This window comes from Mustela lutreola, chromosome 9 (assembly GCF_030435805.1).
Source record: "Mustela lutreola isolate mMusLut2 chromosome 9, mMusLut2.pri, whole genome shotgun sequence".
Taxonomy (NCBI): domain Eukaryota; kingdom Metazoa; phylum Chordata; class Mammalia; order Carnivora; family Mustelidae; genus Mustela; species Mustela lutreola.
In genome coordinates, this window is record NC_081298.1 from 57,302,712 (window position 1) to 57,329,060 (window position 26,349).

Below are 26,349 nucleotides of genomic sequence, written 5' to 3' on the forward strand. Positions count from 1 at the left end.
GATATGACATGTGCATAATGAAAGCTATATGCATAATGAATTCTCTGGAAACTCTACAATCCATTCAATTACCTGAGTATTCTAAATTTTCCCCCTGGATGCATGTAGATCATCAGAATTCTGCATATGGGGCTTCAATGCTTTGTTTATTCATGGAATCACCTTTACTGATTTGGCTACAGGCTGAATGAAATACTACAAAGTAGTCAAGCGAGATGTGCTACTTTATTTATTGCGGAAATGCCACTGAGAATACAAGTCCAGATTATCAGTGGTTTCTATTAAAATTAAATATAAAATGGACAGAGGGTTTGAAAATTGCCTGAGCAGACAAAACCATTTAAGTCACGCAAGTGAAAATTTAGCTCATTCTGCAAAGTAAGTGGACTTGTCATCTGGAAAACCCCCACTGTAATAAGCAATCATTGTAAAGGTTAAATTTGCTTGTTTCACTTTATTTATTTTGAAGATTTTATTTGTGTGTGTGAGACAGAGAGAGAATGAGCACCCAAGTAGGAGGAGCAGCATGCAGAGGAAGAAGCAGGATCCCCACTGAGCAGGAAGCCCAATGCGGCACTTGGTCCCAGGACCTGAGCCGAAGGCAGACGCTTAACCAACACCAGCTGAGTCACCCAGGGGTCCCTCGTTTCACTTTATAAACCATTCTAGGCTATCAGTCTTTGAATTTGAAAATTCCCAGTTCATGGTCTGTTTTTATATGTAAAATAGATTCTTACATTGGTGATATGGTGGCTTTAATTTTGCTTTTTCTGGGTGTTTGATATTCCTAAGGTAGCATTAACTTCAAAAATCACATATAAGACTTTTGAAAACACAGATTTCAAGGCCCCACCTTTTTAAGATTCTGATTCTTCACAATTGTGCCTGGGCTTTCCAAAAAGCTCTGTGGATACACGGTGATATTTAAGTTAGGTCTGGGAGCACTGTTGCATATGACACAGTGGTCCTTTTATTAATAATGTCTTTTAAAAAACTTCTCTCACACATCTAAGTACCAGGAAAAGCTGTGTTGCTGACAAGCATCACATTTGCATGGCTTCTGGGAAGCTCAAAGCCAATTTATGGAGACCTTAGTGATAGCAAAAGTACACAAACATATACTTTATGTTTTCATCTTATATCTGACTTCACAATAGTGTCCTACAATAGCATCCTATATCTCAATGTTTCCTTTTATCCCATTTCCTCATCATTTATGTATCTAAAATCTTGTGCAGTAATATCTTTGCAGCCAATGAAAATCATTTTATGGAACCTCAGCTTCTCTTCAGGAGGGAGTAACAAGAGGTAGACATACCTTCTGCTGTAAACAATTAGAAAACTGAACAAACTAGATTAAAGTTCCTGAAATCTAGCTGTGATCTCTGAGAAGGTAAATAAGGTGAGCCCTGTTATAGTTCTAGCTTTCTGTCTGGAGGCAACTTCTGGACTGTGGAACAGGAGGGGAATCCCAAATAGAGCAGTAGTCTTCATGAGATGCAAAGAACTATGGCTGGGGAAAAAACAGTGAATACGGAGCTGCAACTGGAACAATTCCCAGGGCTCACAGAAGGCTATAAATCGTTCCCACCGGCCAAAGTAAAGAGATTTCGTTTAATATACGGGCACTCAGTACACATCAGAAGATTCTCCACCTAGTTGAGGGACTGAACTAAATCTATAGGAAGTGTATGCCACACTTGTTTTAAAAAAGATGAAAAACAAGCCACTAAAGAATAAAAGTGATCCACAAATGACCTGACAAAGTTTAACTCTGTAAATGAATACAAGAAATCTAGCATTCAACAATGTAAAATTCACACCAATTTAAAAAATTATTTCCCATGCAAAGAAGCAGGAAAATATTACTTATAACAGGAAAAAATACAATCAGTAGAATTAGAATGAGAAGTTATAGAATATTCTTTAGGATTTGAAGGAAAACATGAACATAATGAAAAGACAAATGAAAAACAAAAAACAAGAACAAGAAAATACAAATGGAATTTCCAGAGATGAAAAATACAGTATCTAAAGTGAAAATATCACTAGATGGTAATAACATATTAGACCCTGAAGATGAGAGAATTTAAAGGCTATTTAATAATAAGAAATGACTAGATTCGAAACTATATTCTATTTAATAAAAGTAAAAAGAGGAGGGAAGTGAAGAAAAAAAATAAACAGCATCATTAACCTATGAAACTATATCAAGTGGTCTAACGTGTGTAATGGGGAGTCTTGGGGGGGAAAAAAAGGAAGAGGATTTAGACCAAAAACCAGTAAAGTAAATAATGGTGAAAAATATGATATATTTGAAGATAACTAGAAAAACTACATACAACAAAGAAACTCTACAAAACACAAGCAGGATATAAACAGTGAAAAAAGAACCACCAAGGCACATCATAAAATTCCATACTCAGCAAAATTATCTTTTTTTTAAAAAGATTTATTCATTTTAGAAAAAGAGAGACTGCATGTACAGGGAGGGTCAGTGGGGTAGGGAGAAAGAATCTGAAGCCAACTCCACACTGAGCACAGAGCCCAACACAAGGCTCAGTACTCACAACTGTGAGATCATTACCTGAGATAAACAAAGAACTGGGTGCTTAACTGCCTGAGCCACCCAGATGCTTCCCAGCAAAACTATCTTTCAAAAATGAAGACCTTTTTTTCCAGGCAAACAAAACATTACAGAATTCAATGCCTATAGCCTACATTATAAGATATGTTAGGGGCACTTGAGTGGCTCAGTTGGTTAAGTGTCTGCCTTCAGCTCAGGTCATGATCCCAGGGTCCTGGGATCGAGTTCCACAACAGGCTTCTTGCTCAGCGGGGAACCTGCTTCTCCTGCTGCCTGTCGCTCCCCCTGCTTGTGTTCTCTGACAAATAAATTAAAAAAAATCTTAAAAAAAAAGATATATTAAAAGAAGTTCTTCAAGCAAAAGGAAAGTCTTATTTGATGAAATTTGCCTATAGAAGAATGAAGAGCACCAGAAATGGTAAATATGTGGGCAAATATAAAAAAAAAAATTCTCTGGTTTTTCATTTCTTTAAAACAGGGATTGGAGGGCGCCTAGGGGGCTCAGTTGGTTAAGCCACCGCCTTCAGCTCAGGTCATGATCCTGGAGTCCTGGAATCGAGTCCCGCATCGGGGTCCCAGCTCCGATGAGAGTCTGCTTCTCCCTCTGACATTCTCTCCTCTCATACTCTCTCTCACTCAAATAAATAAATAAATCTTTAAAAAAACCAACAGGGATTGGAAAACATTTTAAATGGTGAGATAATAAATATGATAGGCTTGTAAGTGATAGAGTCTCTGTTACAACTACTCAACCGTTCTGAGTAGCACGAAAGTAGCCAAAGACGATGCAAATGGACAAAGCTGTGTTTCAATAAAACCTTCATATGACACACAGCTATTGTGGGTCTTGGGTCTGTTGATCTCTCTTTAAAAGATAACTCTCTTCCAACAAAAATAACACAATTATTATGTCTATGACACATGTAGAAGTAAAATGTATGATAAAAAGCATAAAGGACAAAAGAGGGGGAATAAGTTGTATTACTAAGAATCTTAGTCTACATATGAAGTGGTACAATTTACTTAGAAGTAATCTGTAATAAGTTCATGACATAACGCCTAAAGCATCCACTAAAACTAACAAAAGGTATAGCTAATAAGCTAATAATGGAGATAAAAATGGCATCATATAAATTACTCAATTGAAAAGAAGGCAGAAAAAGAGGAAAAAGGAAATAAATTATAAGACAAATAGAAACAGTCAGCAAGGTAGTAGGTTTAGACCTAATCACATAAATAATTATGTTAAAAATAAATGACTTACACATTCCGCTTAAATAGCAAAGGCTGTCGGTTTGGAGAGAAAAGGAAGACTCAACTATATGCTATCTTAAAGAAACAATACAGACTTAGGTTGAAAGCTAAAGGATGGGAAAAAAACATGCCATGTAAACAAGAAACAAAAGAAAGCTGGAGTGGTTATATTAATATCAAAGTGGACTTTAGAAAAAGAAATATTAACTGTAATAAAAAACACACCTCACAGTAATAGAGAAATTAAATTACCAAGAGCAAGTAATGATTCTAAATGTATATGTAGCTAACTGCAGAGTTCCTAAATACATGAAGTCAAAACTGACAAAAGTGAAAAGAGAAAGAAACCCACAGTTATGTTCAGGAAATTCAATGTATCTCTCTCAGTACTTGGTAGAGCAGTAGTCAGAAAATCATTAAAAATATAGAAAACCTGAATTGTCAGCTGACTTGATTTAACTGACATTAGTTAAAACACTATCCAACAACTAATACTGAACATGTTTTCAAGTGCCTAAGGAGCATTCACCAAAAGAAATCTTATTTTGGGCCATAAAACAAAACTCAATAAACTTAAAAGGACTGAAATCATACACAGTATGTTCTCTAATCACAAAAGAATTCAGACAGAAATCATTAACAGAAAGACAAGTGAAATTCCTTTAAATGAATTAAACAACACACTTCTGAATAACCCATGGGTCAAAGAAGAAATCCAAAGGGAATTTTTTTTTTTTTTTTTTTTTTTAAAAGATTTTATTTATTAATTTAACAGAGAGAAATCACAAGTAGATGGAGAGGCAGCCAGAGAGAGAGAGAGAGGGAAGCAGGCTCTCCGCTGAGCAGAGAGCCCGATGCGGGACTCGATCCCAGAACTCTGAGATCATGACCTGAGCCGAAGGCAGCGGCTTAATCCACTGAGCCACCCAGGCGCCCTCCAAAGGGAATTTTAAAATATTTTGAGCTGAATTAAAATCAAAGGTACAACATACCAATTTATGAGATGTGGCTGAAGGGTGCCTAAAGGGATATATAATTTTAGATGCTTGAAGTTAGAAATTATCTTATGGAGAGAATGGAATATAATCACCTCAAAAAAAGATTTCACTGCTATTTAAATGATCCCACTCTGTTGACAACCAGCAAATTGTGGACAAGACCATTTAAAAAAAATCTTTGTATCACTCATGCAGCAAAGAAATGTTTACATAAATGACTGCATTATGCACCAACACAGACTGTACACATCTCAACAAAAAATGGTTTTACAACCCTCTTGGTCCTTAAGAATATTTAGCATTGTGTGAAAGATCTGCTGGCAGTCAAAGACTGGTGAAATGCACAACTAATACTGCTCACCTGTATTCTATTATAACGAAATTATGGTAAGGTAAATTAAATTTTGTTTTACTCACTCATTTCTTCTTGCAGGGTTTCTTGTTTCTGTTTCTGAATTTTAATTTCTTGCTCCAGATCTTCTATCTTGCTGTTTTTATTAGCTAACTTTTGATTCAGTTCTTTCATCAAACGCTCATAATCAGCTATTTCCATATTCATCAATGTGGTTTGCTGGGCATCCTGCACGTATGAGAAATAAAAGATCCACATAATAGTAGATCAGTTAATCTTATTTATAATATTGCTAATTGCATACCTGTAAATTATGCCAAAGGAATAAACACTTTCTATTAATGCTTTTCTGTAACACAGTAAGTTTACACATATATGAAGAAGCTACAGTTGGTACCTTCTATTTTTGTACTTTTACAAAGTATTTTCATCAAATTTCATCAGAATTTTCATTAAGCACAATTGACAGTTCTACTCATGGAGTTCTCATTTATAAAACATTAACATTTAAGCAACCCTTAAAACCCTTAAAACACCTCATCTTTGAATAAAGCAGAGAAAAATTAGTCAAAGGTTTAAGTATAATATGAATTTCAACTTTTGACATTAATTAAATCTTCATGTGTCCTATAACAATCCTGGACAAAAAAAATGAAGTATCAAACCATCTGTGAGCCTAGATTCTTCTGAGAAGATAGGACTGAGAGAAATCTTAAACTTTCATTCTTTCGAGGCTAACAATTTATATACGATTATGTTAGTTCCTCAAAAACCTCATTTTTGAAATATTTCCTTTCTAAACTATCAGAATTGTTTAACACTGAATATTGACCTGCGTTTTGAATCTGGTGTTTTATTTTACCTTTCTAACCAGCTCTAATTCTTGCATGGTTTTCTGAAGCTGTTTCTTTTCCTTCCGAAGCTGCAGTTGAAGTTCTTGAAGTTCATTTATGGAACTGGCATGCTCCTGCAATTAAAAATAAAAATATCACCACTCCACCCCCCAAACAAACCAACATTAAAAATGTATTGCAAGGGTCTATAGAATAAATCTGACATACTGTAATATAAAAAGCTCGAAAATCTTTTATTATTTTTTTATTTTTTAAAGATTTTATTTATTTGACAGACAGAGATCACAAATAGGCAGAGAAGCAGGCAGAGAAAGAGGGGGAAGCAGGCTCCCTGCGGAGCAGAGAGCCTGATGCAGTGCAGGGCTTGATGCGGGGCTCCATCCCAGGACCCTGGGATCACAACCCAAGCCGAAGGCAGAGGCTTTAACCCACTGAGCCACCCAAGTGCCCCCCCTCGAAAATCTTTTAATATTTAAAAAACACACATCCCAAAATCATAGCTTGGGATTCTCAACTTCATAGCTGACATACATTATATATTAAGGAATTAATGAACTCTTGTATTCACAAATGTTACTCATTACAAAGTCTTTCCTTCACTTAAATAATATGATGAAAGTATCACTATATAACATGAACTAATCCCACAGGACTGTTTTTACCTTTATCTTCTGCTCTTTCTGAAGTTTTTCGGCTTCCAGCTCTTTGTCTGCCACTGCCTTGGCTTTTTGGACTTCTAAAATCTCTACTTCTAATAACTTTGCATTAGACTGCAGTGTCTCAATACGAGCTAAGAGATCTTCATTATCAGAATTTAATTTTTCGCACTAGAATGACAAATGATTCACTACTGTAAACATGTAGAAAATATGTATGGGGAGGGAGAATAAAATGATACATTATAAGATTACTGGCAGGGTATGAAAAATAAAGATTTCAAAAACAATTCCACATAATGTAAAATCAAGAATAAGTTTAAAACGTTATTACTTTTAAAATAAATTTGGCAAACATTACAAGAGACCAGGCGCACTGGCAGAGGAAAAGGCAAAAAGAAACAAAAAGCAAACCAAAACACCCAGCGAGTGGAGATTAGAGCAATAGATAAGACAGGAAAGTTGCCAGTTTTTTATCATATTCTTATCCCAACAATGGGAAGAACAAAATGAAATTGTTTCTATTAATTTTAATGAATTTAATTTTAATTTTTATGCAAAATTTTGAAATCGAAATACACTTATTACATTTTTTCACATCTGCATTTACTCAATTTAAAATTACCTGAAAAGTCCTCTCAACAAAGTGAGTGTAGAGGAATGTACCTCAACATAATAAAGGCCATATATGATGCAACCACAGCTACACCATACTCAGTGATGAAAATCTTCTCCTCTAAGATCAGGAACAAGAGAAGATTCCCATTCTTATTTAACATAGTGTTAGACGTCCTAGCCACAGCAATAAGTAAGAAAAAGAAAAGGGATCTAAATTAGAAAGGAAGAAATAAAACTCTACTTGCAGATGACAGGATAGTATGTATAGAAAACTCTAAAGACTCCACAAAAAATACGAGAGGTAATAAATGAATTCAGTAGAGCCGCAGAATATAAGATCAATATACAGAAATCTCTTGTGTTTCTATACACTAATAACAAACTATAAGGAAGAGAAATTAAGAATAAATAATCCCACATAACTGCATCTAAAAGAAAAAAAAATACCTAATAACAAATTCAACCAAAGAGGTGAAAGATTTGTATGTTTAAAACTATAAGACACTGATGAAATGAACTGAAGATGACATAAATAAATGGAAGATATTCTGTGTTCATAGTTTGGAAGAATCAATATTTTCTGAAAGTACAAATATTGTTATACTGACCAAAGCAATCTATAGATTCAGAGCAATTCCTATCAAAATCCAATGGTATTTTTCACAGAACTAGAACAAAAATTCTAAAACTTGTACAGAACCACCAAAGAGCCCAAACTGCTAAAGCAATCTTGAAAAAGAACAACAAAACTGGAGGTATCATGCTCCCTGATTTCAAAATGTATTATAAAACTATAGCACTCAAAATAGTATGGTAGTGGCATAATAAGACACACAGATCAATGAAACAGAAAAAAGAGCCCCCAAATAAACCCATGTATATATGGTCAATTCATTTATGACAAAGGAGCCAAGAATATACAATGAGAAAAGGATAGTCTCTTCAATAAATGGTGTTGGGCAAGTTGGAAGGACAGATGCAAAAGAATGAAACTGGACTACTATCTTACATCTTACACAAAAATTAACTCAAAATGGCACAAAATTTAAATGTAGGACCTGAAACCATAAGACTCCTAGAGATTGGCAGTAAGTTCCTTGACATTAGTCTTGTCAATGATTTTTTGAACCTGACACCAAAAGCAAAGGCAACAAAAACAAAAATCAACACATGAGACTGCATCAAGCTCAAAGGCTTCTTTAAAGCAAAGGAAACCATCAAGAGAATGAAAAGGCAACCTACTGAAAAGAAGAAATTACTTGTAAATCTTGTAACTGATAATGGCTTAATATCCTAAATAAAGAACTCCTACAACTCAAGAGCAAAAGACCAAAGAATTCGATTTAAAAACGGAAAAAATATCTAAACAGACATTTTCCCAAAGACATACAGATGGCCAATAGGTACATGAAAAGATGTTCAACATCATGGGTCATTAGAGAAAGCAAATCAAAACCACCATGAAATATCATTTCATACCTGTTAGAATGACTATTATTAAAAAAATATACCAACCAAAAACAAGTGTTGCCAAGGATGTTGAGAAAAGGGAACACTTGTGTACCATTGGTAAGAATGTAAATTGGTGCAGCCACTGTGGAAAATAGTATGGGAAGTTCTTCAAAAAATTAAAAACAGAACTACTGTATGATCCAATAGTTCCACTTCTGTGTATTTGATCAAAGAAAACAAAAACACTAACTCAAAAAGATACATGTACAGCCATGTTCATTGCAGCATGACTAACAACAGTCAGGATAAGGACACAACCTAAGTGATCACTGATGGATGAATGGATAAGGAAAATGTGGTGTATCATACAAAAGAATATTATTAAGCCATACAGAGTATGAAATCTTGCTATCTGTGACAACATGAATGGACCTTGAGGACATTACGTTAAGTAAAATAAGTCAGAAAGAGAAAGACAAATACTGTATGATTTCACTTATATGTGGAATTAAAAAAAAACAAACTAAACTCATAGAGAGAGAGGGGGAGAATATGTGGTTGCCACAGGCACAGGGTGGGGTGTGAGTGAAATCACTGAAGGGAGTCACGGGGTACAAAGTTACACTTGTAAAATAAATAAATAATGAAATGTAATGTACAGCATGGTGCTATAGTTAATGTTCATAGCAGCAATGTCCACAATAGCTAAACTGTGGAAACAGCCAAGATGCCCTTCAACAGATAGAGGAATAAAGAAGATGTGGTCCATATACACAGTGGAATATTACTCAGCCATCAGAAAGGATGAATACCCAACTTTTGTATCAACATGGATGGGACTGGAGGAGATTGATAAGTGAGTAAGTCCAACAGAGAGAGTCAATTATCATATGGTTTCACTTATTTGTGGAACACAAGGAATAGCATGGAGGACATTAAGAGAACTGAAAAATGAAGGGGGAGAAATTGGAGTGGAAGATGAACCACGAGAGACTATGGACTCTAGGAAACTGAGGGTTTTAGAAGGGAGCAGGGTGAGAGGATGGGTGAACTTGTAATGGGTATTAAGGAGGGCATGGATTGCATGGAGCACTGGGTGTCATACCCAAACAATGAGTCGTGGAACAGCACATCAAAAACTAATGATGTACTGTATGGGGACTAACATAACACAATAAAAAAAATTATTTTTTAAATTTCTTTTCAGTGTTCCAGAATTCATTGTTTATGTACCACATCCAGGGCTCCATGCAAGTAAGTGCCCTCCATAATAGCCACCACCACGCTCACCCAACCTCCCAACTCCCTCCCTTCCAAAACTCAGTTAGTTCTTCAGAGTCCACAGTCTCTCATAGTTCATCTCCCCCTCTAATTTCCCCCAACTTTTCTCCTCTCCATCTCCTCAAGTCCTCTGTGTTATTCTTTATGCTCTACAAATAAGCAAAACCATAAGATAATTGACTCTCTCTGCTTCACTTATTTCACTCAGCATAATCTCTTCCAGTCCCAAACATGTTGCTAGAAAAGTAGGGTATTTATCCTTTCTGATGGAGGCATAATACTCCCTAGTGTATATGGACCACATCTTCCTTATCCATTTATCCACTGATGGGCATCTTGGTTCTTTCCACAGTTTGGTGAATGTGGACATTGATGCTATGAACATTGGGGTACAGATGGCCCTTCTTCTCACTACATCTGTATCTTTGGGGTAAATACCCAGTAGTGCAATTGCGGGGTCAAGGGAAGCTCTATTTTTACTTTCTTAAGGAACCTCCACACTGTTTTCCAAAGTGGCTGTACCAACTTGCATTCCCACCAACAGTTTAAGAGGATTCCCCTTTCCTCACATCCTCTCCAACACGTGTTGTTTACTGTCTTGTTAATTTTGGCCATTCTAACTGGTGTAAGGTGGTATCTCAATGTGGTTTTGATTTGAATCTCTCTGATGGCTAGTGATGATGAATATTCTTTCATGTGTCTGTTAGCAATTTGCATGTCTTCATTGGAGTAGTGTCTGTCCATGTCTTTTGCCCATTTTTTTGACGTGATTATCTGTTTTGTGTGTGTTGAGTTTGAGGAGTTCTTTGTAGATTTTAGATATCAGTCCTTTGTCTATACTGTCATTTGCGAACTTCTCCCATTCTGTGGGTTGCCTCTTTGTTTTGTTGACTGCTTCCTTTGCTGTGCAGAAGCTTTTGATCTCGATGAAGTAATAAAAAATTTTTTTCCTTAAGAAAGTAAAATATTAAAATTCTAATTGCAAGAAAAAATTAACTATGTATGGTGACAGATATTAACTATATACAAATCATGATATTGTATTGCCTGAAACTAAAGTAACATAATGTTATATGTCAATTATATCTCAAAAATTTTACCTGAAAAGTTGAATTCCTTAATTGTCTTGTAAGGTCTTCTATGTGATGCTCAAAAGTATTAGCACGTTCTTTTTCCACATCCAACTGCTCTGACTGCTTATCATATTCTAATAAAAGATTCTTCAAAAAAAGACAAAAGGATTTAACTTCAGGCAATTATTATACATTCAACCAGTCAGACTATGTTATCAAGCCATCTTGAAAGAACATTTATGAGTCTATTGAGTTCACGAGTCTATGAGAACATTTATGAATAAAGCTTAAAATATTTAAATTCAACATTTGGTTGAGTAGCTAACTGTCATTATATAATTAGTATAATTCGGATGACTTTTAGTATGGGGGAACTATTAAAGGGCAAAAGGATTTTACATTTATACAATATAGTACCTGCAAGTTAAAGATTCTAGTCATCAACAAAAATAAACTTCTGAAACATGAGCAACATTTAGAGAAGGAGGAGAGAAAGTTTAACCTGGTTGCCTTCTACCTAAAGAATTCTGATGAGGGAAATGTTTCAGGCCCAGCCTAATAAAAGGCAGAAGTGCTAATGGAAGAACATGGGAAGATATTTTATAAAAACAGTCTCTTAAACTCTGTGACAAAATGTTTAACATTTTCTGAACTCTAAAACCAACAGAATTTTCTTTAATATTTCTGGTTTGCCCCTACTCAAGAACAAAGTGCCCAGACTGGCCTTTTCATGACATACTAGCAAATCAGGTTATCCTCCAAAATATGTACATGAGATTCACTGTTTCCAGACTGTAAGTGGGATTTTTTTTTCCTTCCTCTCTTTTCTCCCTTACAAATCCCGTTTTCACTTTTGTTCCTGAAGAACTACTGACTTGTTCTTCACATAAATGAATTTGTGTGCAGAATAACAAAATCTGAGTTTTCTTTGAAAGTTTATTTTGGGAAGCCTAAAAAGTGGCCTTCATCCAAACCAGGACCTCTTGAGTCCTTTGCTCCCCCTCCCAGTCTCCTCTGAGGTCTCGTGTGGACAATTATATGCTCTTTCTGGTTCCTGCTTGCCAAATCTGATTCTTTTTTTTTTTTTTTTTTTTAAGATTTTATTTATTTATTTGACAGGCAGAGATCAAAAGTAGGCAGAGAGGCAGGCAGGGAGAGGAGGAAGCAGGCTTTCCGCGGCAGAGAGCCTGATGTGGGGCTCAATCCCAGAACCCTGGGATCATAACCCAAGCCGAAGGCAGAGGCTTTAACCCACTGAGCCACCCAGGCGCCCCGCCAAATCTGATTCTTGGACAAATCTAATTTTGTTTCTAATTCTGATTTATATATAATCAACTGTTCTCCACACTGGTAGCTGAGTGTTAGAATCTGGGTTTCAACTTTATGGTCTACTCATCTTGTGACAAAGGCAGGAATTGGGAATCTAGCATCTGGCTTAAAAATTTGTTTGTCCATGTTTATTTGTCTGAGGATTCTGTTACATCCTGGCATACTGAGAAATCATTTGTGTTCTTTTCCACAGAGAGAAGATTCCATGCTTGTTTTGTATTTGTGCAGATTCCTTTAACTCTATAGATCAGAGCTCTTTATGCTCTTTATGCTGGTCGTCTTTGTTTTTACTTGCTATGGTTCTAACAGTTGTCAAGGGCTGCAAAAATTGAATACCAAAGCAGTCTCTAGTAAATAATGGCTCTCTACAGGAAATTCTGACTATAATCAGCAAAAAGTAATTACGAATTATCATCCCTTCAGAACTGTTGCACGTTAGATCTTTAAAAAAACTAATAAAGATGATTATTGTAAGCGGTATGAACACTGAAAAAAGAAATTGGCCAAATTTGTAAGTAATCCACAAATTTACTTAGCATCCTAATATTGATGCTCCCTAAGGAGCCTAACGGAGCTCAGTTACAAGTCTGTTTTTAATAAAAAGTGATTATCATTCTTTTTTTAAAATTTCATTTTTTTTTACATATTATTTTTTTAAATTTTTTATTTTTTATAAACATATATTTTTATCCCCAGGGGTACAGGTCTGTGAATTGCCAGGTTTACACGCTTCACAGCACTCACCAAAGCACATACCCTCCCCAATGTCCATAACCCCACCCTCCTTCTCCCAACCCCCCTCCCCCCAGCAACCCTCAGTTTGTTTTGTGAGATTAAGAGTCACTTATGGTTTGTCTCCCTCCCAATCCCAACTTGTTTCATTGATTCTTCTCCTACCCACTTAAGCCCTCATGTTGCATCACCACTTCCTCATATCAGGGAGATCATATGATAGTTGTCTTTCTCTGCTTGACTTGTTTCGCTAAGCATGATACGCTCTAGTTCCATCCATGTTGTCGCAAATGGCAAGATTTCATTTCTTTTGATGGCTGCATAGTATTCCATTGTGTATATATACCACATCTTCTTGATCCATTCATCTGTTGATGGACATCTAGGTTCTTTCCATAGTTTGGCTATTGTGGACATTGCTGCTATAAACATGCGGGTGCACGTGCCCCTTTGGATCACCACGTTTGTATCTTTAGGGTAAATACCCAGTAGTGCAAAAATTTCATTTTTTATTTAAATACTAGTTAATACATATGGTAAAATCAGTTTCAGGTGTAGAATTTGGTGATTCATTACTTATATATAATACATAGTGCTCATCACAACTGCCTTCCTTAATACTAATCATTCATTTAGCCTGTCCCCCACCCACCCTCAGTTTTTTCTCTACATTTAAGAGTCTCTTATGGTTTGCATTCCTGTCTTTTCCCTTTCCCCTCTGTTCATGTTTTGATTCTTAAATTTGACATATGAGTGACATCATAAGGTATTTGCGTTTTTCTGACTTATGGTGCTTAGCACAATAAACTAGCTCCACCCACATCGTTGCAAATGGCAAGACTTCATTCTTTCTGATGGATGAGTAACATTCTATCGTATATATACGCCACATCGTTTTTATCCATTCATCTGTCAATGGACATCTGGGCTCTTTCATAGTTTGGCTATTGTTGATAATGCTGCTATAAATATCAGGGTGCATGCACCCCTTTGAATCACTAATTTTGTAGTCTTTGGGTTAATACCTAGTAGGGCAATTGCTGGGTATTATGGTAGTTCTATTTTTAACTTTTCGAGGAACCTCCATACTGTTTTCCAGAGTAGCTGCATCAGTTTGCATTCCACCAACAGTTTAAGAGGTTGCCCTTTCTCCACATCCTCACCAACATCTGTTGATTTGTTAATTTTAGCTATTCTGACAAGAGTGAGGTGGCATCTCATTGTGGTTTTGATTTGTATTTCCCTGAGGATGACTGATGTTAAGCAACTTTTTAGAACATATCTGCTAGGAATGCCTGGGTGGCTCACTCTGCCTTCGGCTCAGGTCATGATCCTAGGGTCCTGCTCAGTGGGGAGCCTGCCGCTCCCCCCGCTTGTGCTTTGGGCACTCTCTCTGACAAATAAATAAAGATCTTTAAAAAAAAAAAAGTATCTGCTAGTCATCTGGATGTCTTCTTTGGAAAAATGTTTGCCCATTTCTTAACTGGATTATTTATTTTTTTTTTTAAATTTGATTAGATCTTTACAGATTTTGGATACTAACCCTTTACCAGGTATGTCATTTGCAAATACCTTCTCCCATTCCATAGGCTGCCTTTTAGTTTTGTTGCTTCCTTTTCTGCATAGAAGCTTTTTGTCTTGATGAAATCCCAATAGTTCATTCTTGCTTTTGTTTCCCTTGCTCCCAACAAGATGTCTAGTAAGAAGCTGAGATGGCTGAGGTTAAAGAGGTTGCTGCCTTTGTTCTCCTCTAGGATTTTGATGGTTTCCTGTCTCACATTTAAGTTTTCCATTCATTTTGAACTTATTTTTGTGTATAGTGTAAGAAAGTGGTCCAGTTTTATTCTTTTGTAAGTTGTTGTCCAGGTTTCCCAAAATCATTTGTTGAAGAGACTTTTTCCATTGAGTATTCATTTCGGCTTTCTCAAAGATTAGTTGACCAGCTAGTTGTGGGTCTGTTTCTGGGTTTTCTATTCTTCTCCATTGATCCATGTGTCTGTTTTTGTGCCAGTAGCACGCTGTCTCGATGACTACAGTTTGTTATATAGCTTGAAGTCCAGATGTGATGTTTCCAGCTTTGTTTTGCTTTTAATGATCATCATCCTTAAACATATCAGCATTGCTGATTTAATCTTAAATCTTGATGTTTCATCACAAATGGAACTCATTTTTACTCAATTTACACAAAGACTGAGAAAATTTAGAGTTTTAGCTTCACACCAAAATTAGGAGGAAAGTATAGAGATTTCCCATTACCCCTCCACCCCAAATGCAGAGCCTCTGACATTAGCAATAAGCCTCACCATGGTGGTCTGTTTATTGTAACTGGTGACCTTTCAAGGACATGTCATCCTCCAATATCCAGAGTTTACATTAGGGTTCACTTTTGGTGTTATACATTCTCTAGGTTTGGACAAATTTAAAAAATGACATACATCCACCATTACAGATTATCATAGAGACAGTGCCATAAGCTAAAAATTTATAGAGGATTTTCCCACCTATTTCCATTTCTCCTTTTTCCATTCCCCGCCCCCTACCTATTTATCCATTTCTCCCACATACCCCTGGGTACCACTGATTTTTTTTTCAACCGTCTTTTGCCTTTTCCAGAATGTCATATATTTGGTATCATACATTATATAGACTTTTCAGATTGGCTTCTTTTGCTTAGTAGTGGTATACATGTAAGTTTCCTCCACACCTTTTCATGGCTTGATAGCTCATTTCTTTTTAGTGCTGAATAATACTCCACTGTTTGAATGTACCACAGCTTATCTAGTCACCTACTGAAGACTACTTTGGTTTTCCCCAAATTTTGGCAATTATAAATATAACTGCTATAAACACCTATGTATAGATTTTTGTGTGGATATAAGTTTTCAACTGCATTGGGTAAATATCAATGGTTACTACTAGATTGTATGGTAAGAAGAGTAGCTTTAGTTTTGTAAGAAACTGCAAAACTCCCCAAATGGCTGTACTTACTCCTTTGCATCACCACCAGAGTTCCCAAATGAGAGTTCCTATTGCTCCAAGTCCTTGTCAGCATTTGATGGTGTTGATGTTTAAGATTTTGGTCATTCTAATAGGTGTGATATGAGATTATAGGTTATCTCATTGTTTTCATTTGTATTCATATGCTCATTTGCCATCTCTTTATCATCTTTAGTGTGTTTTTGGTGAAGTTTTTGGTCCATTTAAAAAAATCAGGTTTCTGTTTTCTTACTGTTGAGTTTCAGTGGTTCTTTGTGTATTTTGGGGTAACAGTCCTTCATCATATATATGTCCTTTGCAAGTATTTTTTCCCAGTCTATGCCTTCTCATTCTATTATCTTTCACAGAACAGAAATTTGTAATTTAAATGAAGTATATATAGCTTATCAATTCTTTCATGGATCATGCCTTTGGTGTTCTATCTAAAAAATCACTGCCATACCCACATTTCTAGGTTTCATTCTTCTATCTTCTAGGCATATCACAGTTTTATGTTTTTACATTTAGGTTTGTGATTCACTTTGAGTTAATTTTTGTGAAGGATACAAGGTCTGTATCTAGATTCCATTTGTTCTGAATGTGCATGTCCAGTTGTTCCAGCACCATTTGTTGAAAAGATTATCTTTGCTCCACTGTCAAAGAACAGTTGACTATATTTATGTGGGTCTATTTCTGGGTTCTCTATTCTGTTCCACTGATCTATTTATTTATTCTTTCACCAAAGCCACTGTCTTGATCACTGTAGTGTTATTCTAAGTCTTGAGGTCAGATTAATCCTCCTGTTTTGTTCTTCTTCAATATTGTGTTGCCTTTTCTGAGTCTGACCTGTATCATTTTCCAAAGAACTTTTTACGTTTGTTGAAAGGCATGTCTTTCTTCTCCTATGAGTATTCTCATAATGCAGTTACACTTTCAGTTCTTGTCTCACAGTTCTTTGATAGTCTGTTCTTTTTTCAGTCTTTTGAAATATATATTTTAAACAAAAAATTTGGCATACCTGGTCTACCCATGCAGGAAATTAATAAAATACGTTATGGGATTCCTAAAATTGAAAGAAGCAAGCTACTAATGGCTCACAAAAGACAAATAAGCCTATATTTAAACTTCAAATAAGTGTTTTAAAAAATGAATTTGTTAGATACCTTTATATATTAAGGATATTAATCTCTTGTCATATTTTCATGTTAATTTTATATTTTATTATAGTGCAGTCTATCTTTTTCTTTGTAACTTCTTTAATTGCTTTAAGTTTTTAAGAAAGAAAATGTATTTCATATCCAGCACTCAAATGATTTAAGTGTCTTATACCAGGTTTTTAAAAATCCCTTCCACATTTGACAAAATTCTTTAAATCCATCTAGGATTTATTCTGGTGTGTGGGAGTGAAGTAAAAATCTGACTCAATTATTCTGAAGTAGTTATTTAATTCCTTCTTTGTTGGCTTCTATGTTTTCAAATTTCACTGGAATAGTATGTAGCAAAGTTTAGTATACCAACTAAGTTTGGTATTAGAACAGATCTGGAACCACACCGCCTGAATCCAATCCTGGCTTTACTATGTTACTTGCTCTGTGATTTGAGTCTCTTAATCTCTTTCTGCCTTGGATTTCTCACTTGTAACCTGGCAACGTTAGTAACATATTTCTTGGGGTTCTTTCCAGAATTAAGTGTGATAAAGAAAAGTAAAGTGCTTAGAAGGGAGCCTGGCCTAGAAGCATTTGTTGTCAGATAGAAGTCTCTGTATCTTCTGTTAATGTCCTATTTTTATATCAGACCTGTATCACTTTATTATGGTTTCCTAATAAAATTTTAGCATCTGCTAAATCAAGATGTCCATTTTCCTTTTTCATTTTAAAAAGTATTAACTACTCTTATAAGCGTATTTTCCATTTGAAACTTAGAATTATCAAGATTGCCCGATCAAAAAAAATCCTAGATTTTTAGTGAAATTGTTTTGGAGCATATAAACCAACCTGAAAACTAGTATTTCAAATAATAATAGTTGCCATATATGTGTTTTGCAGTTTTCTTCATGAAGGCCAAGTTTTCTCATTAACGTTCTTCCAAAATTTTATTTTTTGGCTACTATGGAATTTTCTTTGTTCAATTAGTCCCACTTATCCTTTTATCCCTACCACCCTCTTTTATTGTTCTACACAGTAAGTTTCTTAAATTTTGGTCTACTTGTCTATTATTGCCACTGAAATTTAAGTCCTAAGTGGGAGGGAAATTAGTGTATTTGGTTGGCTGCATCTCCCTAGAACTCAGTATTTGGCCTGACTGTACAAATATTTGCTGGATAGATACATAAAAGAACGCAATGGTTTTTATTTTACAGTTAATGATGTCATTACAGTCTCATTTTATATTTTTATAATAGATTCTCATGTTAGGTTGACAAGCATTATTACCTCCAAATAATTCATTCATTTTCCTTTTAAACCTGTTATTTGAGCTTTCAATTTATTCACTTGGCCAGAATATAAAATAATAACAGTAATAATAGCCATCTTTTTTGTTACTTATTTTATTAGGAAATCCCAAAACAGAATTTTAGTTTTAAAAAATAATAGCTTGAAAGAACTTTAAAGCTTAGACACTTAAAATCTTGATACTAGGATGCTACCACATTACACAAAAACAACAGAAAAAAAGGATTCACTGAAAAGTACAAGGTGACTGTGTTATGGACAAGAGTTTTACATTTCTAATAATATTCCTTAATTTAGAAGTTACAAACATAACTTGCTATTAAAATAACTACTTTTACCTTATAGCTTTCTGCTCCTTGAATGAGATCTCTCATGGAAGTAGACAACTGATCCTTTTCTGATCGAACAGATTCTAGCTCTTCCCGTAGAGTCTGAGCCTATTTTAAATATATGGTAAGTTTTTTACGGAGAGAAAAATTAAATTTTCTAACATGTAAGATTCTTGAATCTTGCATTTGTAAGTCCCCTTACCTCTTTTTTGCTAGAATCTAGTTCTTTCTTTGCCTTCACAGCAACCAGTTTTATCTTATTTATTTTTTCCTCCTTCTCTTTGGATTCTTTTTCCAGATATCCTAAAAACACAAAATGAAAGAATTATACATGAACTCTAACGGGAAAAAAATCCAAATTATTTACTTACTTTGGCCTTAGAAATTAACCTTTAATCAGGAACATAAAATCTGTAATCTGGAATTAAAAGTACTGAAATAAGTAGCAAAAATATTAATATTTTTAAAGTGAAAGCTTATTCATTACCTAAGCAAGGCAAACAATGTAAAAAATGTTCATTTCCTGCATATTTAGCAATCTACATGACATCTCCATTTGGGGTGTTATTTAAACATGTCTCAAACTGAGTTCCTAATCTCATCTAACTCTACTTGCTCCAATCATCCACCACAAGAAAAATAGGATTCATCATAAAATCTTCAACTTCCTCCTCTCCCTCTCCCCCACCAGACTAACTGGGCACTAAACTGAAGCATTATGGTCACATTACTTAACACTTAAAAGTATTTGTTTCTTCATTTCTAAAGGGGAATAAAATAGCTAACCCATAATGTTAGTTTGATGAAGATGCGTTAGGAGAAAGTCCCAACTGCTCTGCACACGTTCTACTGCTTTTGTGATGGGACTCCTCTCCCTCAGGAATTTCTTGGTATGCTCCCTGATGTTATATATGTTAACATACGTGCGCCTGTTCCCTCTTGCCTCTTCTCTTGTCAAATATCTCATTCTTCAAGACACAACGAAAGTATAGCCTATTTTGTGATGTTTTTCCTAACTCAAGACACACAGTTAATCCTGCCTTCCTGTAGTGCCAGCACTGTATCTTGTCCACACCTCAAACTACTGCAATGACAGCCCCTTCTGGCATTGAACTCTCTGAAGACATGGTCTGCATCTTAGTCACTCTGCTATTACCATAGCCTGGCCTTCAAACAAAATTTGCTAAATCAATGAAAAGTCCCAAGACAATCATAGAACCATTTATAAAGGGAATCACATCAGTCCTTTGGATTACATAGGAAATTACATAGGATTACATAGGATATGATTTTGGAAGGGAAGGCAAGCAGATGGCAAAGAAGCAAGAATGGGGACATTAGAAAGAGACAGCTAGGGGCACCTGGGTGGCTCAGTGGGTTAAGCCTCTGCCTTCGGCTCAGGTCGTGATCTCAGGGTCCTGGGATCAAGCCCTGTATTGGGCTCTCTGCTCAGTGGGGAGCCTGTTCCCCCTCTCTCTCTGCCTGCCTCTCTGCCTACTTGTGATCTCTCTCTCAAATAAATAAAATCTTAAAAAAAAAAAAAAAAAAGAAAGAAAGAGACAGCTAGTTATTAAGATTTAACAACTCATTAACTGGTTACCACATTTCTCAATAGACTCTAACACTAGAAGAATGTGTGTAATTCACTGCAACGTCATAGGCAAAACCACACTTACCTATTTTCTCTTCCAGCTCTTTTACTAAAGAAGATTGATTATTTTCCACAGGTGATTTCTCTAAGGTATCCTAGATTTTATAGGAAAAACAAGAAAAAAAATCACTTCAATCCCCATGATGAACTATCATGTCATGCATGAAAATATTCTCATTAAAGAAAATTCACATAAAAAGCAATTTGATGAAGTCTTTTTCTTACCTTGATAGACCAGGTAATACTGACTTTATCATGCATACAGTATTTACTATAAAAAAAAAAACCAGTAGTATCCAAGGCCAAGATGAACAACCTGACACATATAAAACACATAATGCAATAAGGAAAAGATTAAATGATTATAGTTCATCATACTTTCATAAATTTTTGGAGAAAAATCTAAAATTTTGGCTGAAGTTAAACACTGCAATAGCCCAGTTTCCTGCTCAACAGTGCTCTTTAAGAATTAAAGTATTATGTAGGGCGCCTGGGTGGCTCAGTGGGTTGAGCCTCTGACTTTGGCTTGGCTCATGATCTTGGGGTTCTGGTATCGAGTCCCGCATTGGGCTCTCTGTTCAGCAGGGAGCCTGCTTCCCACGCCTCCACCCCCAGTCTGCTTCTCTACCTACTTGTGATCTAACAAATAAATAAATAAAATCTTTAAAAAAAAAAAAAAAGTATTATGTATGTCACACAAGAATGAAATTCTTTTCATGTTCTAGTTTTTGATGGTGACTGGATGGATGATTTTGACCAAGACATTTAACCCCTTAATCATTTAATCTTATGCAAGATCAAGATTCTAAAGTGATCAAAATAAAAAGTGACCAATGTGGACAAAGGATATACAACATGAAAATATGTAATGTACTTTCAGAAAATTGTCACTTGAGCTTAACTGATGAAAATTTACTTCTAACTTCAAATAAAAATTCAATGTACATATTTTGTAGAATCTAGGACTAGAATTAAGATAAGAATTTATTTAAATTAATAAAATTGAAATAATAATACCTTTAATGACAACAACTCTGCTTTCACATCCTCTAATTCAGCTTCTTTTTGTTCTAGTGACAGCCTCAGATTTTCAAGTTCCTTTACAAAACATTGTTCTTTTACACCATGGGTTTCATCTTTGCTACATAATTTTTGAGAGGCTTCTTCAACTTGACTTAAAAGATTCTGATTTTCAAGTCTTGTTTTTTCATTAGCATTCTTCATTTCTAGAAGATCTGACTGCAAGACCTCCTTACGTGACAGTGTTTCTTCTAACTCTTTCTTTAAGAGAACTTTCTCTTGTTCATGGTCTCTTAGTAAAGACCGAAGTTCTTCATACTGAACCACGTTTTCTTCTTGAAGGCACTCAATCTTTTTCTCTAACTCTGCTACTCTTTTATCATATTGAAAAATCAAGTTGTGTTTTTCCTCATTTATTTTAGTTAAGGATTCACCTATAGCTTGCAGAACATTCGTGACATCTTGCTCTTTGTTTTCTTCAGAAATTTTGGACTCCATCTGCTTAAGAAAACCATACAACTGAGTTTTGACAGATAACTTCTGAACATGCTCATTTTCAAGCAGTGTACTTAAATTATCTCGTTCTGTAACAACTACCTGAAGTTTCTTTTCTAATTCAGAAAGGTGTTCCTTAAGCATAAAATCTTTTTGGGACAGGAAAGCCTCTAAATCCCTATTTAACTGATTCTTTTCTGAACTTAATCTTTCATTTTTTTCATAAAGAGACTTCACTTCAGATGACAGTGCTTCTTTGTCTTCAGAAATAGTTTTTAATTGAATCTTAAGCTTCTCTAGGTTTTGGCTATTTTGATCCTTTTCTTTTAAAGTTTCTTCTAGTGCTCCTGTTAATTCATTTACCTTTTGTTCTAGTTCACTGTTGTACTGGCTAGTTTGCTCCACTTTTTCCCTAAGTTCTTTAATCAATTTTTCTTCCTCTTCATATTTTTTATGGAGATTATCCATCTCTTCATGAGAAGATTTTATTTTACTTACAAAAATATTTTTTTCCTCAGTAAGAGAACTTATCTTTGCTTCAAATTCTTGTAACATGTTATCTTTCTGACTGAGACTAACTAAACATACTTCATTCTTTTCTTGGAGACTTTTTATGGTACTTTCAAGTTCTGGTACTAATTCTTGTTGGGATAACTTTTCATTTTCTCTCTGGAGACGATTCACAGTTTCAAGAAGAGCATCTTTTTCATTAAAAGCAGTTCTGAGCTTCTGCTGAAGTTCATTAACATCAGATGCTTGTTGTTGCTTCATTGATTCAAACTCTTGACTTATTTTCCCGGCGGATTCCCCCAGTTCTGTTTGTAAGATTTCCATAATCTCTCGCAAACTCTCATAATTTAAAATTGCTTCTTGCTTTTCCTGCTGTAGGTTTTCACACTGCTCCTTAAGACCCCGTATTTCAAACATTAATGTTAATTTTTCTTTTTCTGAGCCTGACAAAAATGTCTCATTTAGTTCTAATATTTCTTTTTGATGCTGTTCCTTAAGACTCTGTACTTCTTTGTTATGTTGTTCTATAGTACAGCAAAATTGTTTATTTGAATCTTCTAGCTCAGACTTTAATTTTTCAATTACACAGCTCTGTTCTTCTTTAGCTAGCAACAATTCATTAATTTTAAATTCCAAGTCTTCCCGTTCATGAAAAAACTCATCCTTTATATGTTGTGCATCAATTTCAAGTTTTAATTTGAGATTATTCATATAAGTTACCTCATCTTTTAAGATACTATGTTGAGACTCCAGTTCCTTTAAAGTATTTTCTAAATGTTTGACTTTTTCGTTTACTACTTGTTCTACAAAAGCATCCTCTTGTAAGACCAAAGGACACATCTGATTTTCATGGTTTGCACTTGGCGCATTCTCTAAGTTTTCTAATTCACATTCATATTTCTCTTGAATGTCCTTCTCAGTTGCCTCACATTGTCTGACTAAATTCTCCTTTAACTGGTTTAAATTATTTACTTCCGCTTCATGTTCTTTAGCAGATGCTTCAATTTGGCACATCAATTCTTTAACCTGCTCTTGATGTGTAACCTTCAGCTGCAAAAGCTCTTCTTGCAAACTATTAATATCTTTTTGGTAATGCTGCAAATTAGCCTCAATGACTTCTTGGAGATGAGTAATTTCTTTTTCCTTTTCATTTGTGGCAGCTCTTAATTGTTTTTGCAGACATAAAATTTGCTCCTCAAAGGCTGGCCTAATATTCTGAATCGCCTTTTGTAGTTTTTTAACATTATCTTCAGAGTCACCCTGAAATTTAAGTTGTTCATAAAGTTCTAACTGTTTTTTGGTTGCTTCTTCCAGTTCCTTTTGCAAGCTAGCTTTATCTTCACTATGCTTGGAATGTACTGCCACTAATTCATTTTTCAGATTTTCAATTTCTTTCACATAGTTTCTTTGCGATTCTTCAAACTCCTTATGTACATCTTCCATCTTAGTTATAGAATCCTATTATAAACACAAGCACACAACAATTATTTAAGACAAAAGAAACACCTGCTTTCAGGAAAAATATTAGCCACAGGCCAATTAAAAAAGGAAGTGAGCAAAAATGTACATAGAGAAATATGATACTGAGATTCCAAGAAGTCTGTGCAGGCTGTGACTACCTTAAGTATGACAATATACTGCATATCAACAGTACTGAATATGCTATCCAAAGTAATGACTAAAAAAACAAATAACACAAAGTAGTAACTAAGAAATAAGAAATCGGAGTTTAATTTCCTTTTAAAAAGTGATAATTATGTAAGTTGCATTAAGTCAAGACTCTAATTAGTATCTCCTGAATAAAATAATAAGGAACTTCTGGAGAAAGTGAGCCCAGACCCAGTATCTTAGAACTGAATAGATAATGATATTTAGAGTATGTGTGAGAATCAATTTACTTAAGTACTTGTTTACTTAAGTACTTGTTACTTAAGTACTTGAAACAAATACTTAAGTATTTGTTTCACAAAATAAGTAATCTTTATTAATTTTTAATAAAGAATGACATTATAGCAATAAGGAAGATTAAGCAATGCAACAATGTTGGGTCCACTTCTAGGTAGCCAGGTGATCTTATTTTTTTTAGCTATCAATTTGTTTCCTTATAAATTATTAAGTCATCAGATCAGATGCTTGTTAAGGTCTTAGCTCTAAAATTCATGATTATGTTAGTTAACAAATTAAAAAAACTAACCTCAAATGGTCACCTTACCTCAACTTCTTGCTTCATTTTAATATTTTCCTTCTTCAGACAAAGACACTGTTGCTCAGTCTCTGCTTTTTCCAGAAGAAGGGCATCCAGACGTTCAGTCAATGCCTGTTTTGGAACAGGATGATTTGTTTGCCTGAGGTTAAATATGATGGATTGACCACATGCATAATTTTCTCTTCACTTTTTCCAAACCACACTAATGTAAGGATAAAAGACTTAAAAAGGTCTACACAAAAGAACAAAGAGAAAAGGAGAAAAGAGGTGAGGGTATGGAAAATTTCATCATATTTTTTGAAAACTGAAAAGTGAAGGATGAACTGAATTAGAAGGAGGAAAAGTATAACTTACAGTACCTTTACAAGGAAACATATATAAGAAGCTGGCAAATACTCTAGAAAACTAAATGCTCAGAAACTGGAGGCCCCAGATACTGTTAAGGTAAGTATAATGTATGGGATTAAAAAATTGGGGATAGGTTGAAAATCTCAACAGGAAGTGGTTAGAATAATAGGCAAGAAATCACCCGTGTCCTGTCTTCCTCAGAGACAGGTTTGTTCTCTGCAGAAATTAAACAGGATCAGAAGTTAATGAAACAGAAACTAAATCAAGAGTCAGTTCTTTGAAAAAAAAATGCTAATGAAACAACTAATAAGACTGACCAAGAGAAGACATAAGTCACAATCATAAAAATAAAAATAAAACATATCTACATATAAATCAGAGATACAATAGTTAGAATATTATGAACAATTATTTGGCAACAATAACAAAAAGTGAAGTGAAAGGAATAAAAGTTGGTGGAAAAATACAGCTTCAGTAACTCAAGGAAAAAATTAAAAAGCACAATTAATACTACAACTACTTAAAAATCAAACTAGTGGTTTAAAAGTTGTCTACCAAACAGAAGGAAGTTTTACAGGTGGATTCCATCAAATTTTCGAAGAACAGATTATCCAATTACATATGAACTTGTTCAGACAAAATAAGAAGGGATTTCCAAGTTATTCTATAAAATTTGCATAACTTGATACAAATATCCAAGGACTTTACAAACAGGAAAATCATAAGTCTAATTCACCATGAATCCAGATAAAGTTAATTCTAAAGGTTAAAATCTAGATAAATGTTAAAATATGAAGTGTTAGTCCACTATCACCCTAGATCTGCTTGCCTCTGAACTTACATGAAATAAAGAAAAACTTTAATAAAAAAAAAACATGCAGAAAATTTAGAGCTTTCTATCAAGTTATAGCCATTATTCAGACAAGGGCAGATTAAAGCTATTTTAAAATATGGGCTGACAACATTTTCCATCCCTTCTTAGGATGCGATTGAAGGACATGCTCTACAAAGATGAGGTTAACCAATGACATATCACCTAGCAAATAGGGGCCAATACAGGAAAGCAGTGTAGAAATTCACAGGATCATGGCACAAGGCCAGTTCCAGGAACACTGCGGCAGACACAGAGAATGACAAGAACAAATTAGTGCAAGACAGAAGGCTCTAGAAGGAGG

The 26,349-nt window shown here is 34.9% G+C and overlaps 1 protein-coding gene across 1 annotated transcript in view; it reads right to left on the reverse strand.

Annotated features, from left to right (window-relative positions):
• Positions 1 to 26,349, reverse strand: part of GCC2 (GRIP and coiled-coil domain containing 2) — a 55,356-nt gene that overhangs the window by 22,902 nt on the left and 6,105 nt on the right. The window contains exons 5-13 of the mRNA XM_059134298.1: positions 24,833 to 24,937; positions 21,613 to 24,078; positions 20,621 to 20,690; positions 19,147 to 19,247; positions 18,954 to 19,052; positions 11,153 to 11,272; positions 6,708 to 6,872; positions 6,054 to 6,158; positions 5,257 to 5,419 (exon numbers count right to left, since the gene is read on the reverse strand). Coding sequence (XP_058990281.1) covers positions 5,257 to 5,419; positions 6,054 to 6,158; positions 6,708 to 6,872; positions 11,153 to 11,272; positions 18,954 to 19,052; positions 19,147 to 19,247; positions 20,621 to 20,690; positions 21,613 to 24,078; positions 24,833 to 24,937 — 3,394 coding nt within the window. The remainder of the gene's footprint in view (positions 1 to 5,256; positions 5,420 to 6,053; positions 6,159 to 6,707; positions 6,873 to 11,152; positions 11,273 to 18,953; positions 19,053 to 19,146; positions 19,248 to 20,620; positions 20,691 to 21,612; positions 24,079 to 24,832; positions 24,938 to 26,349) is intronic.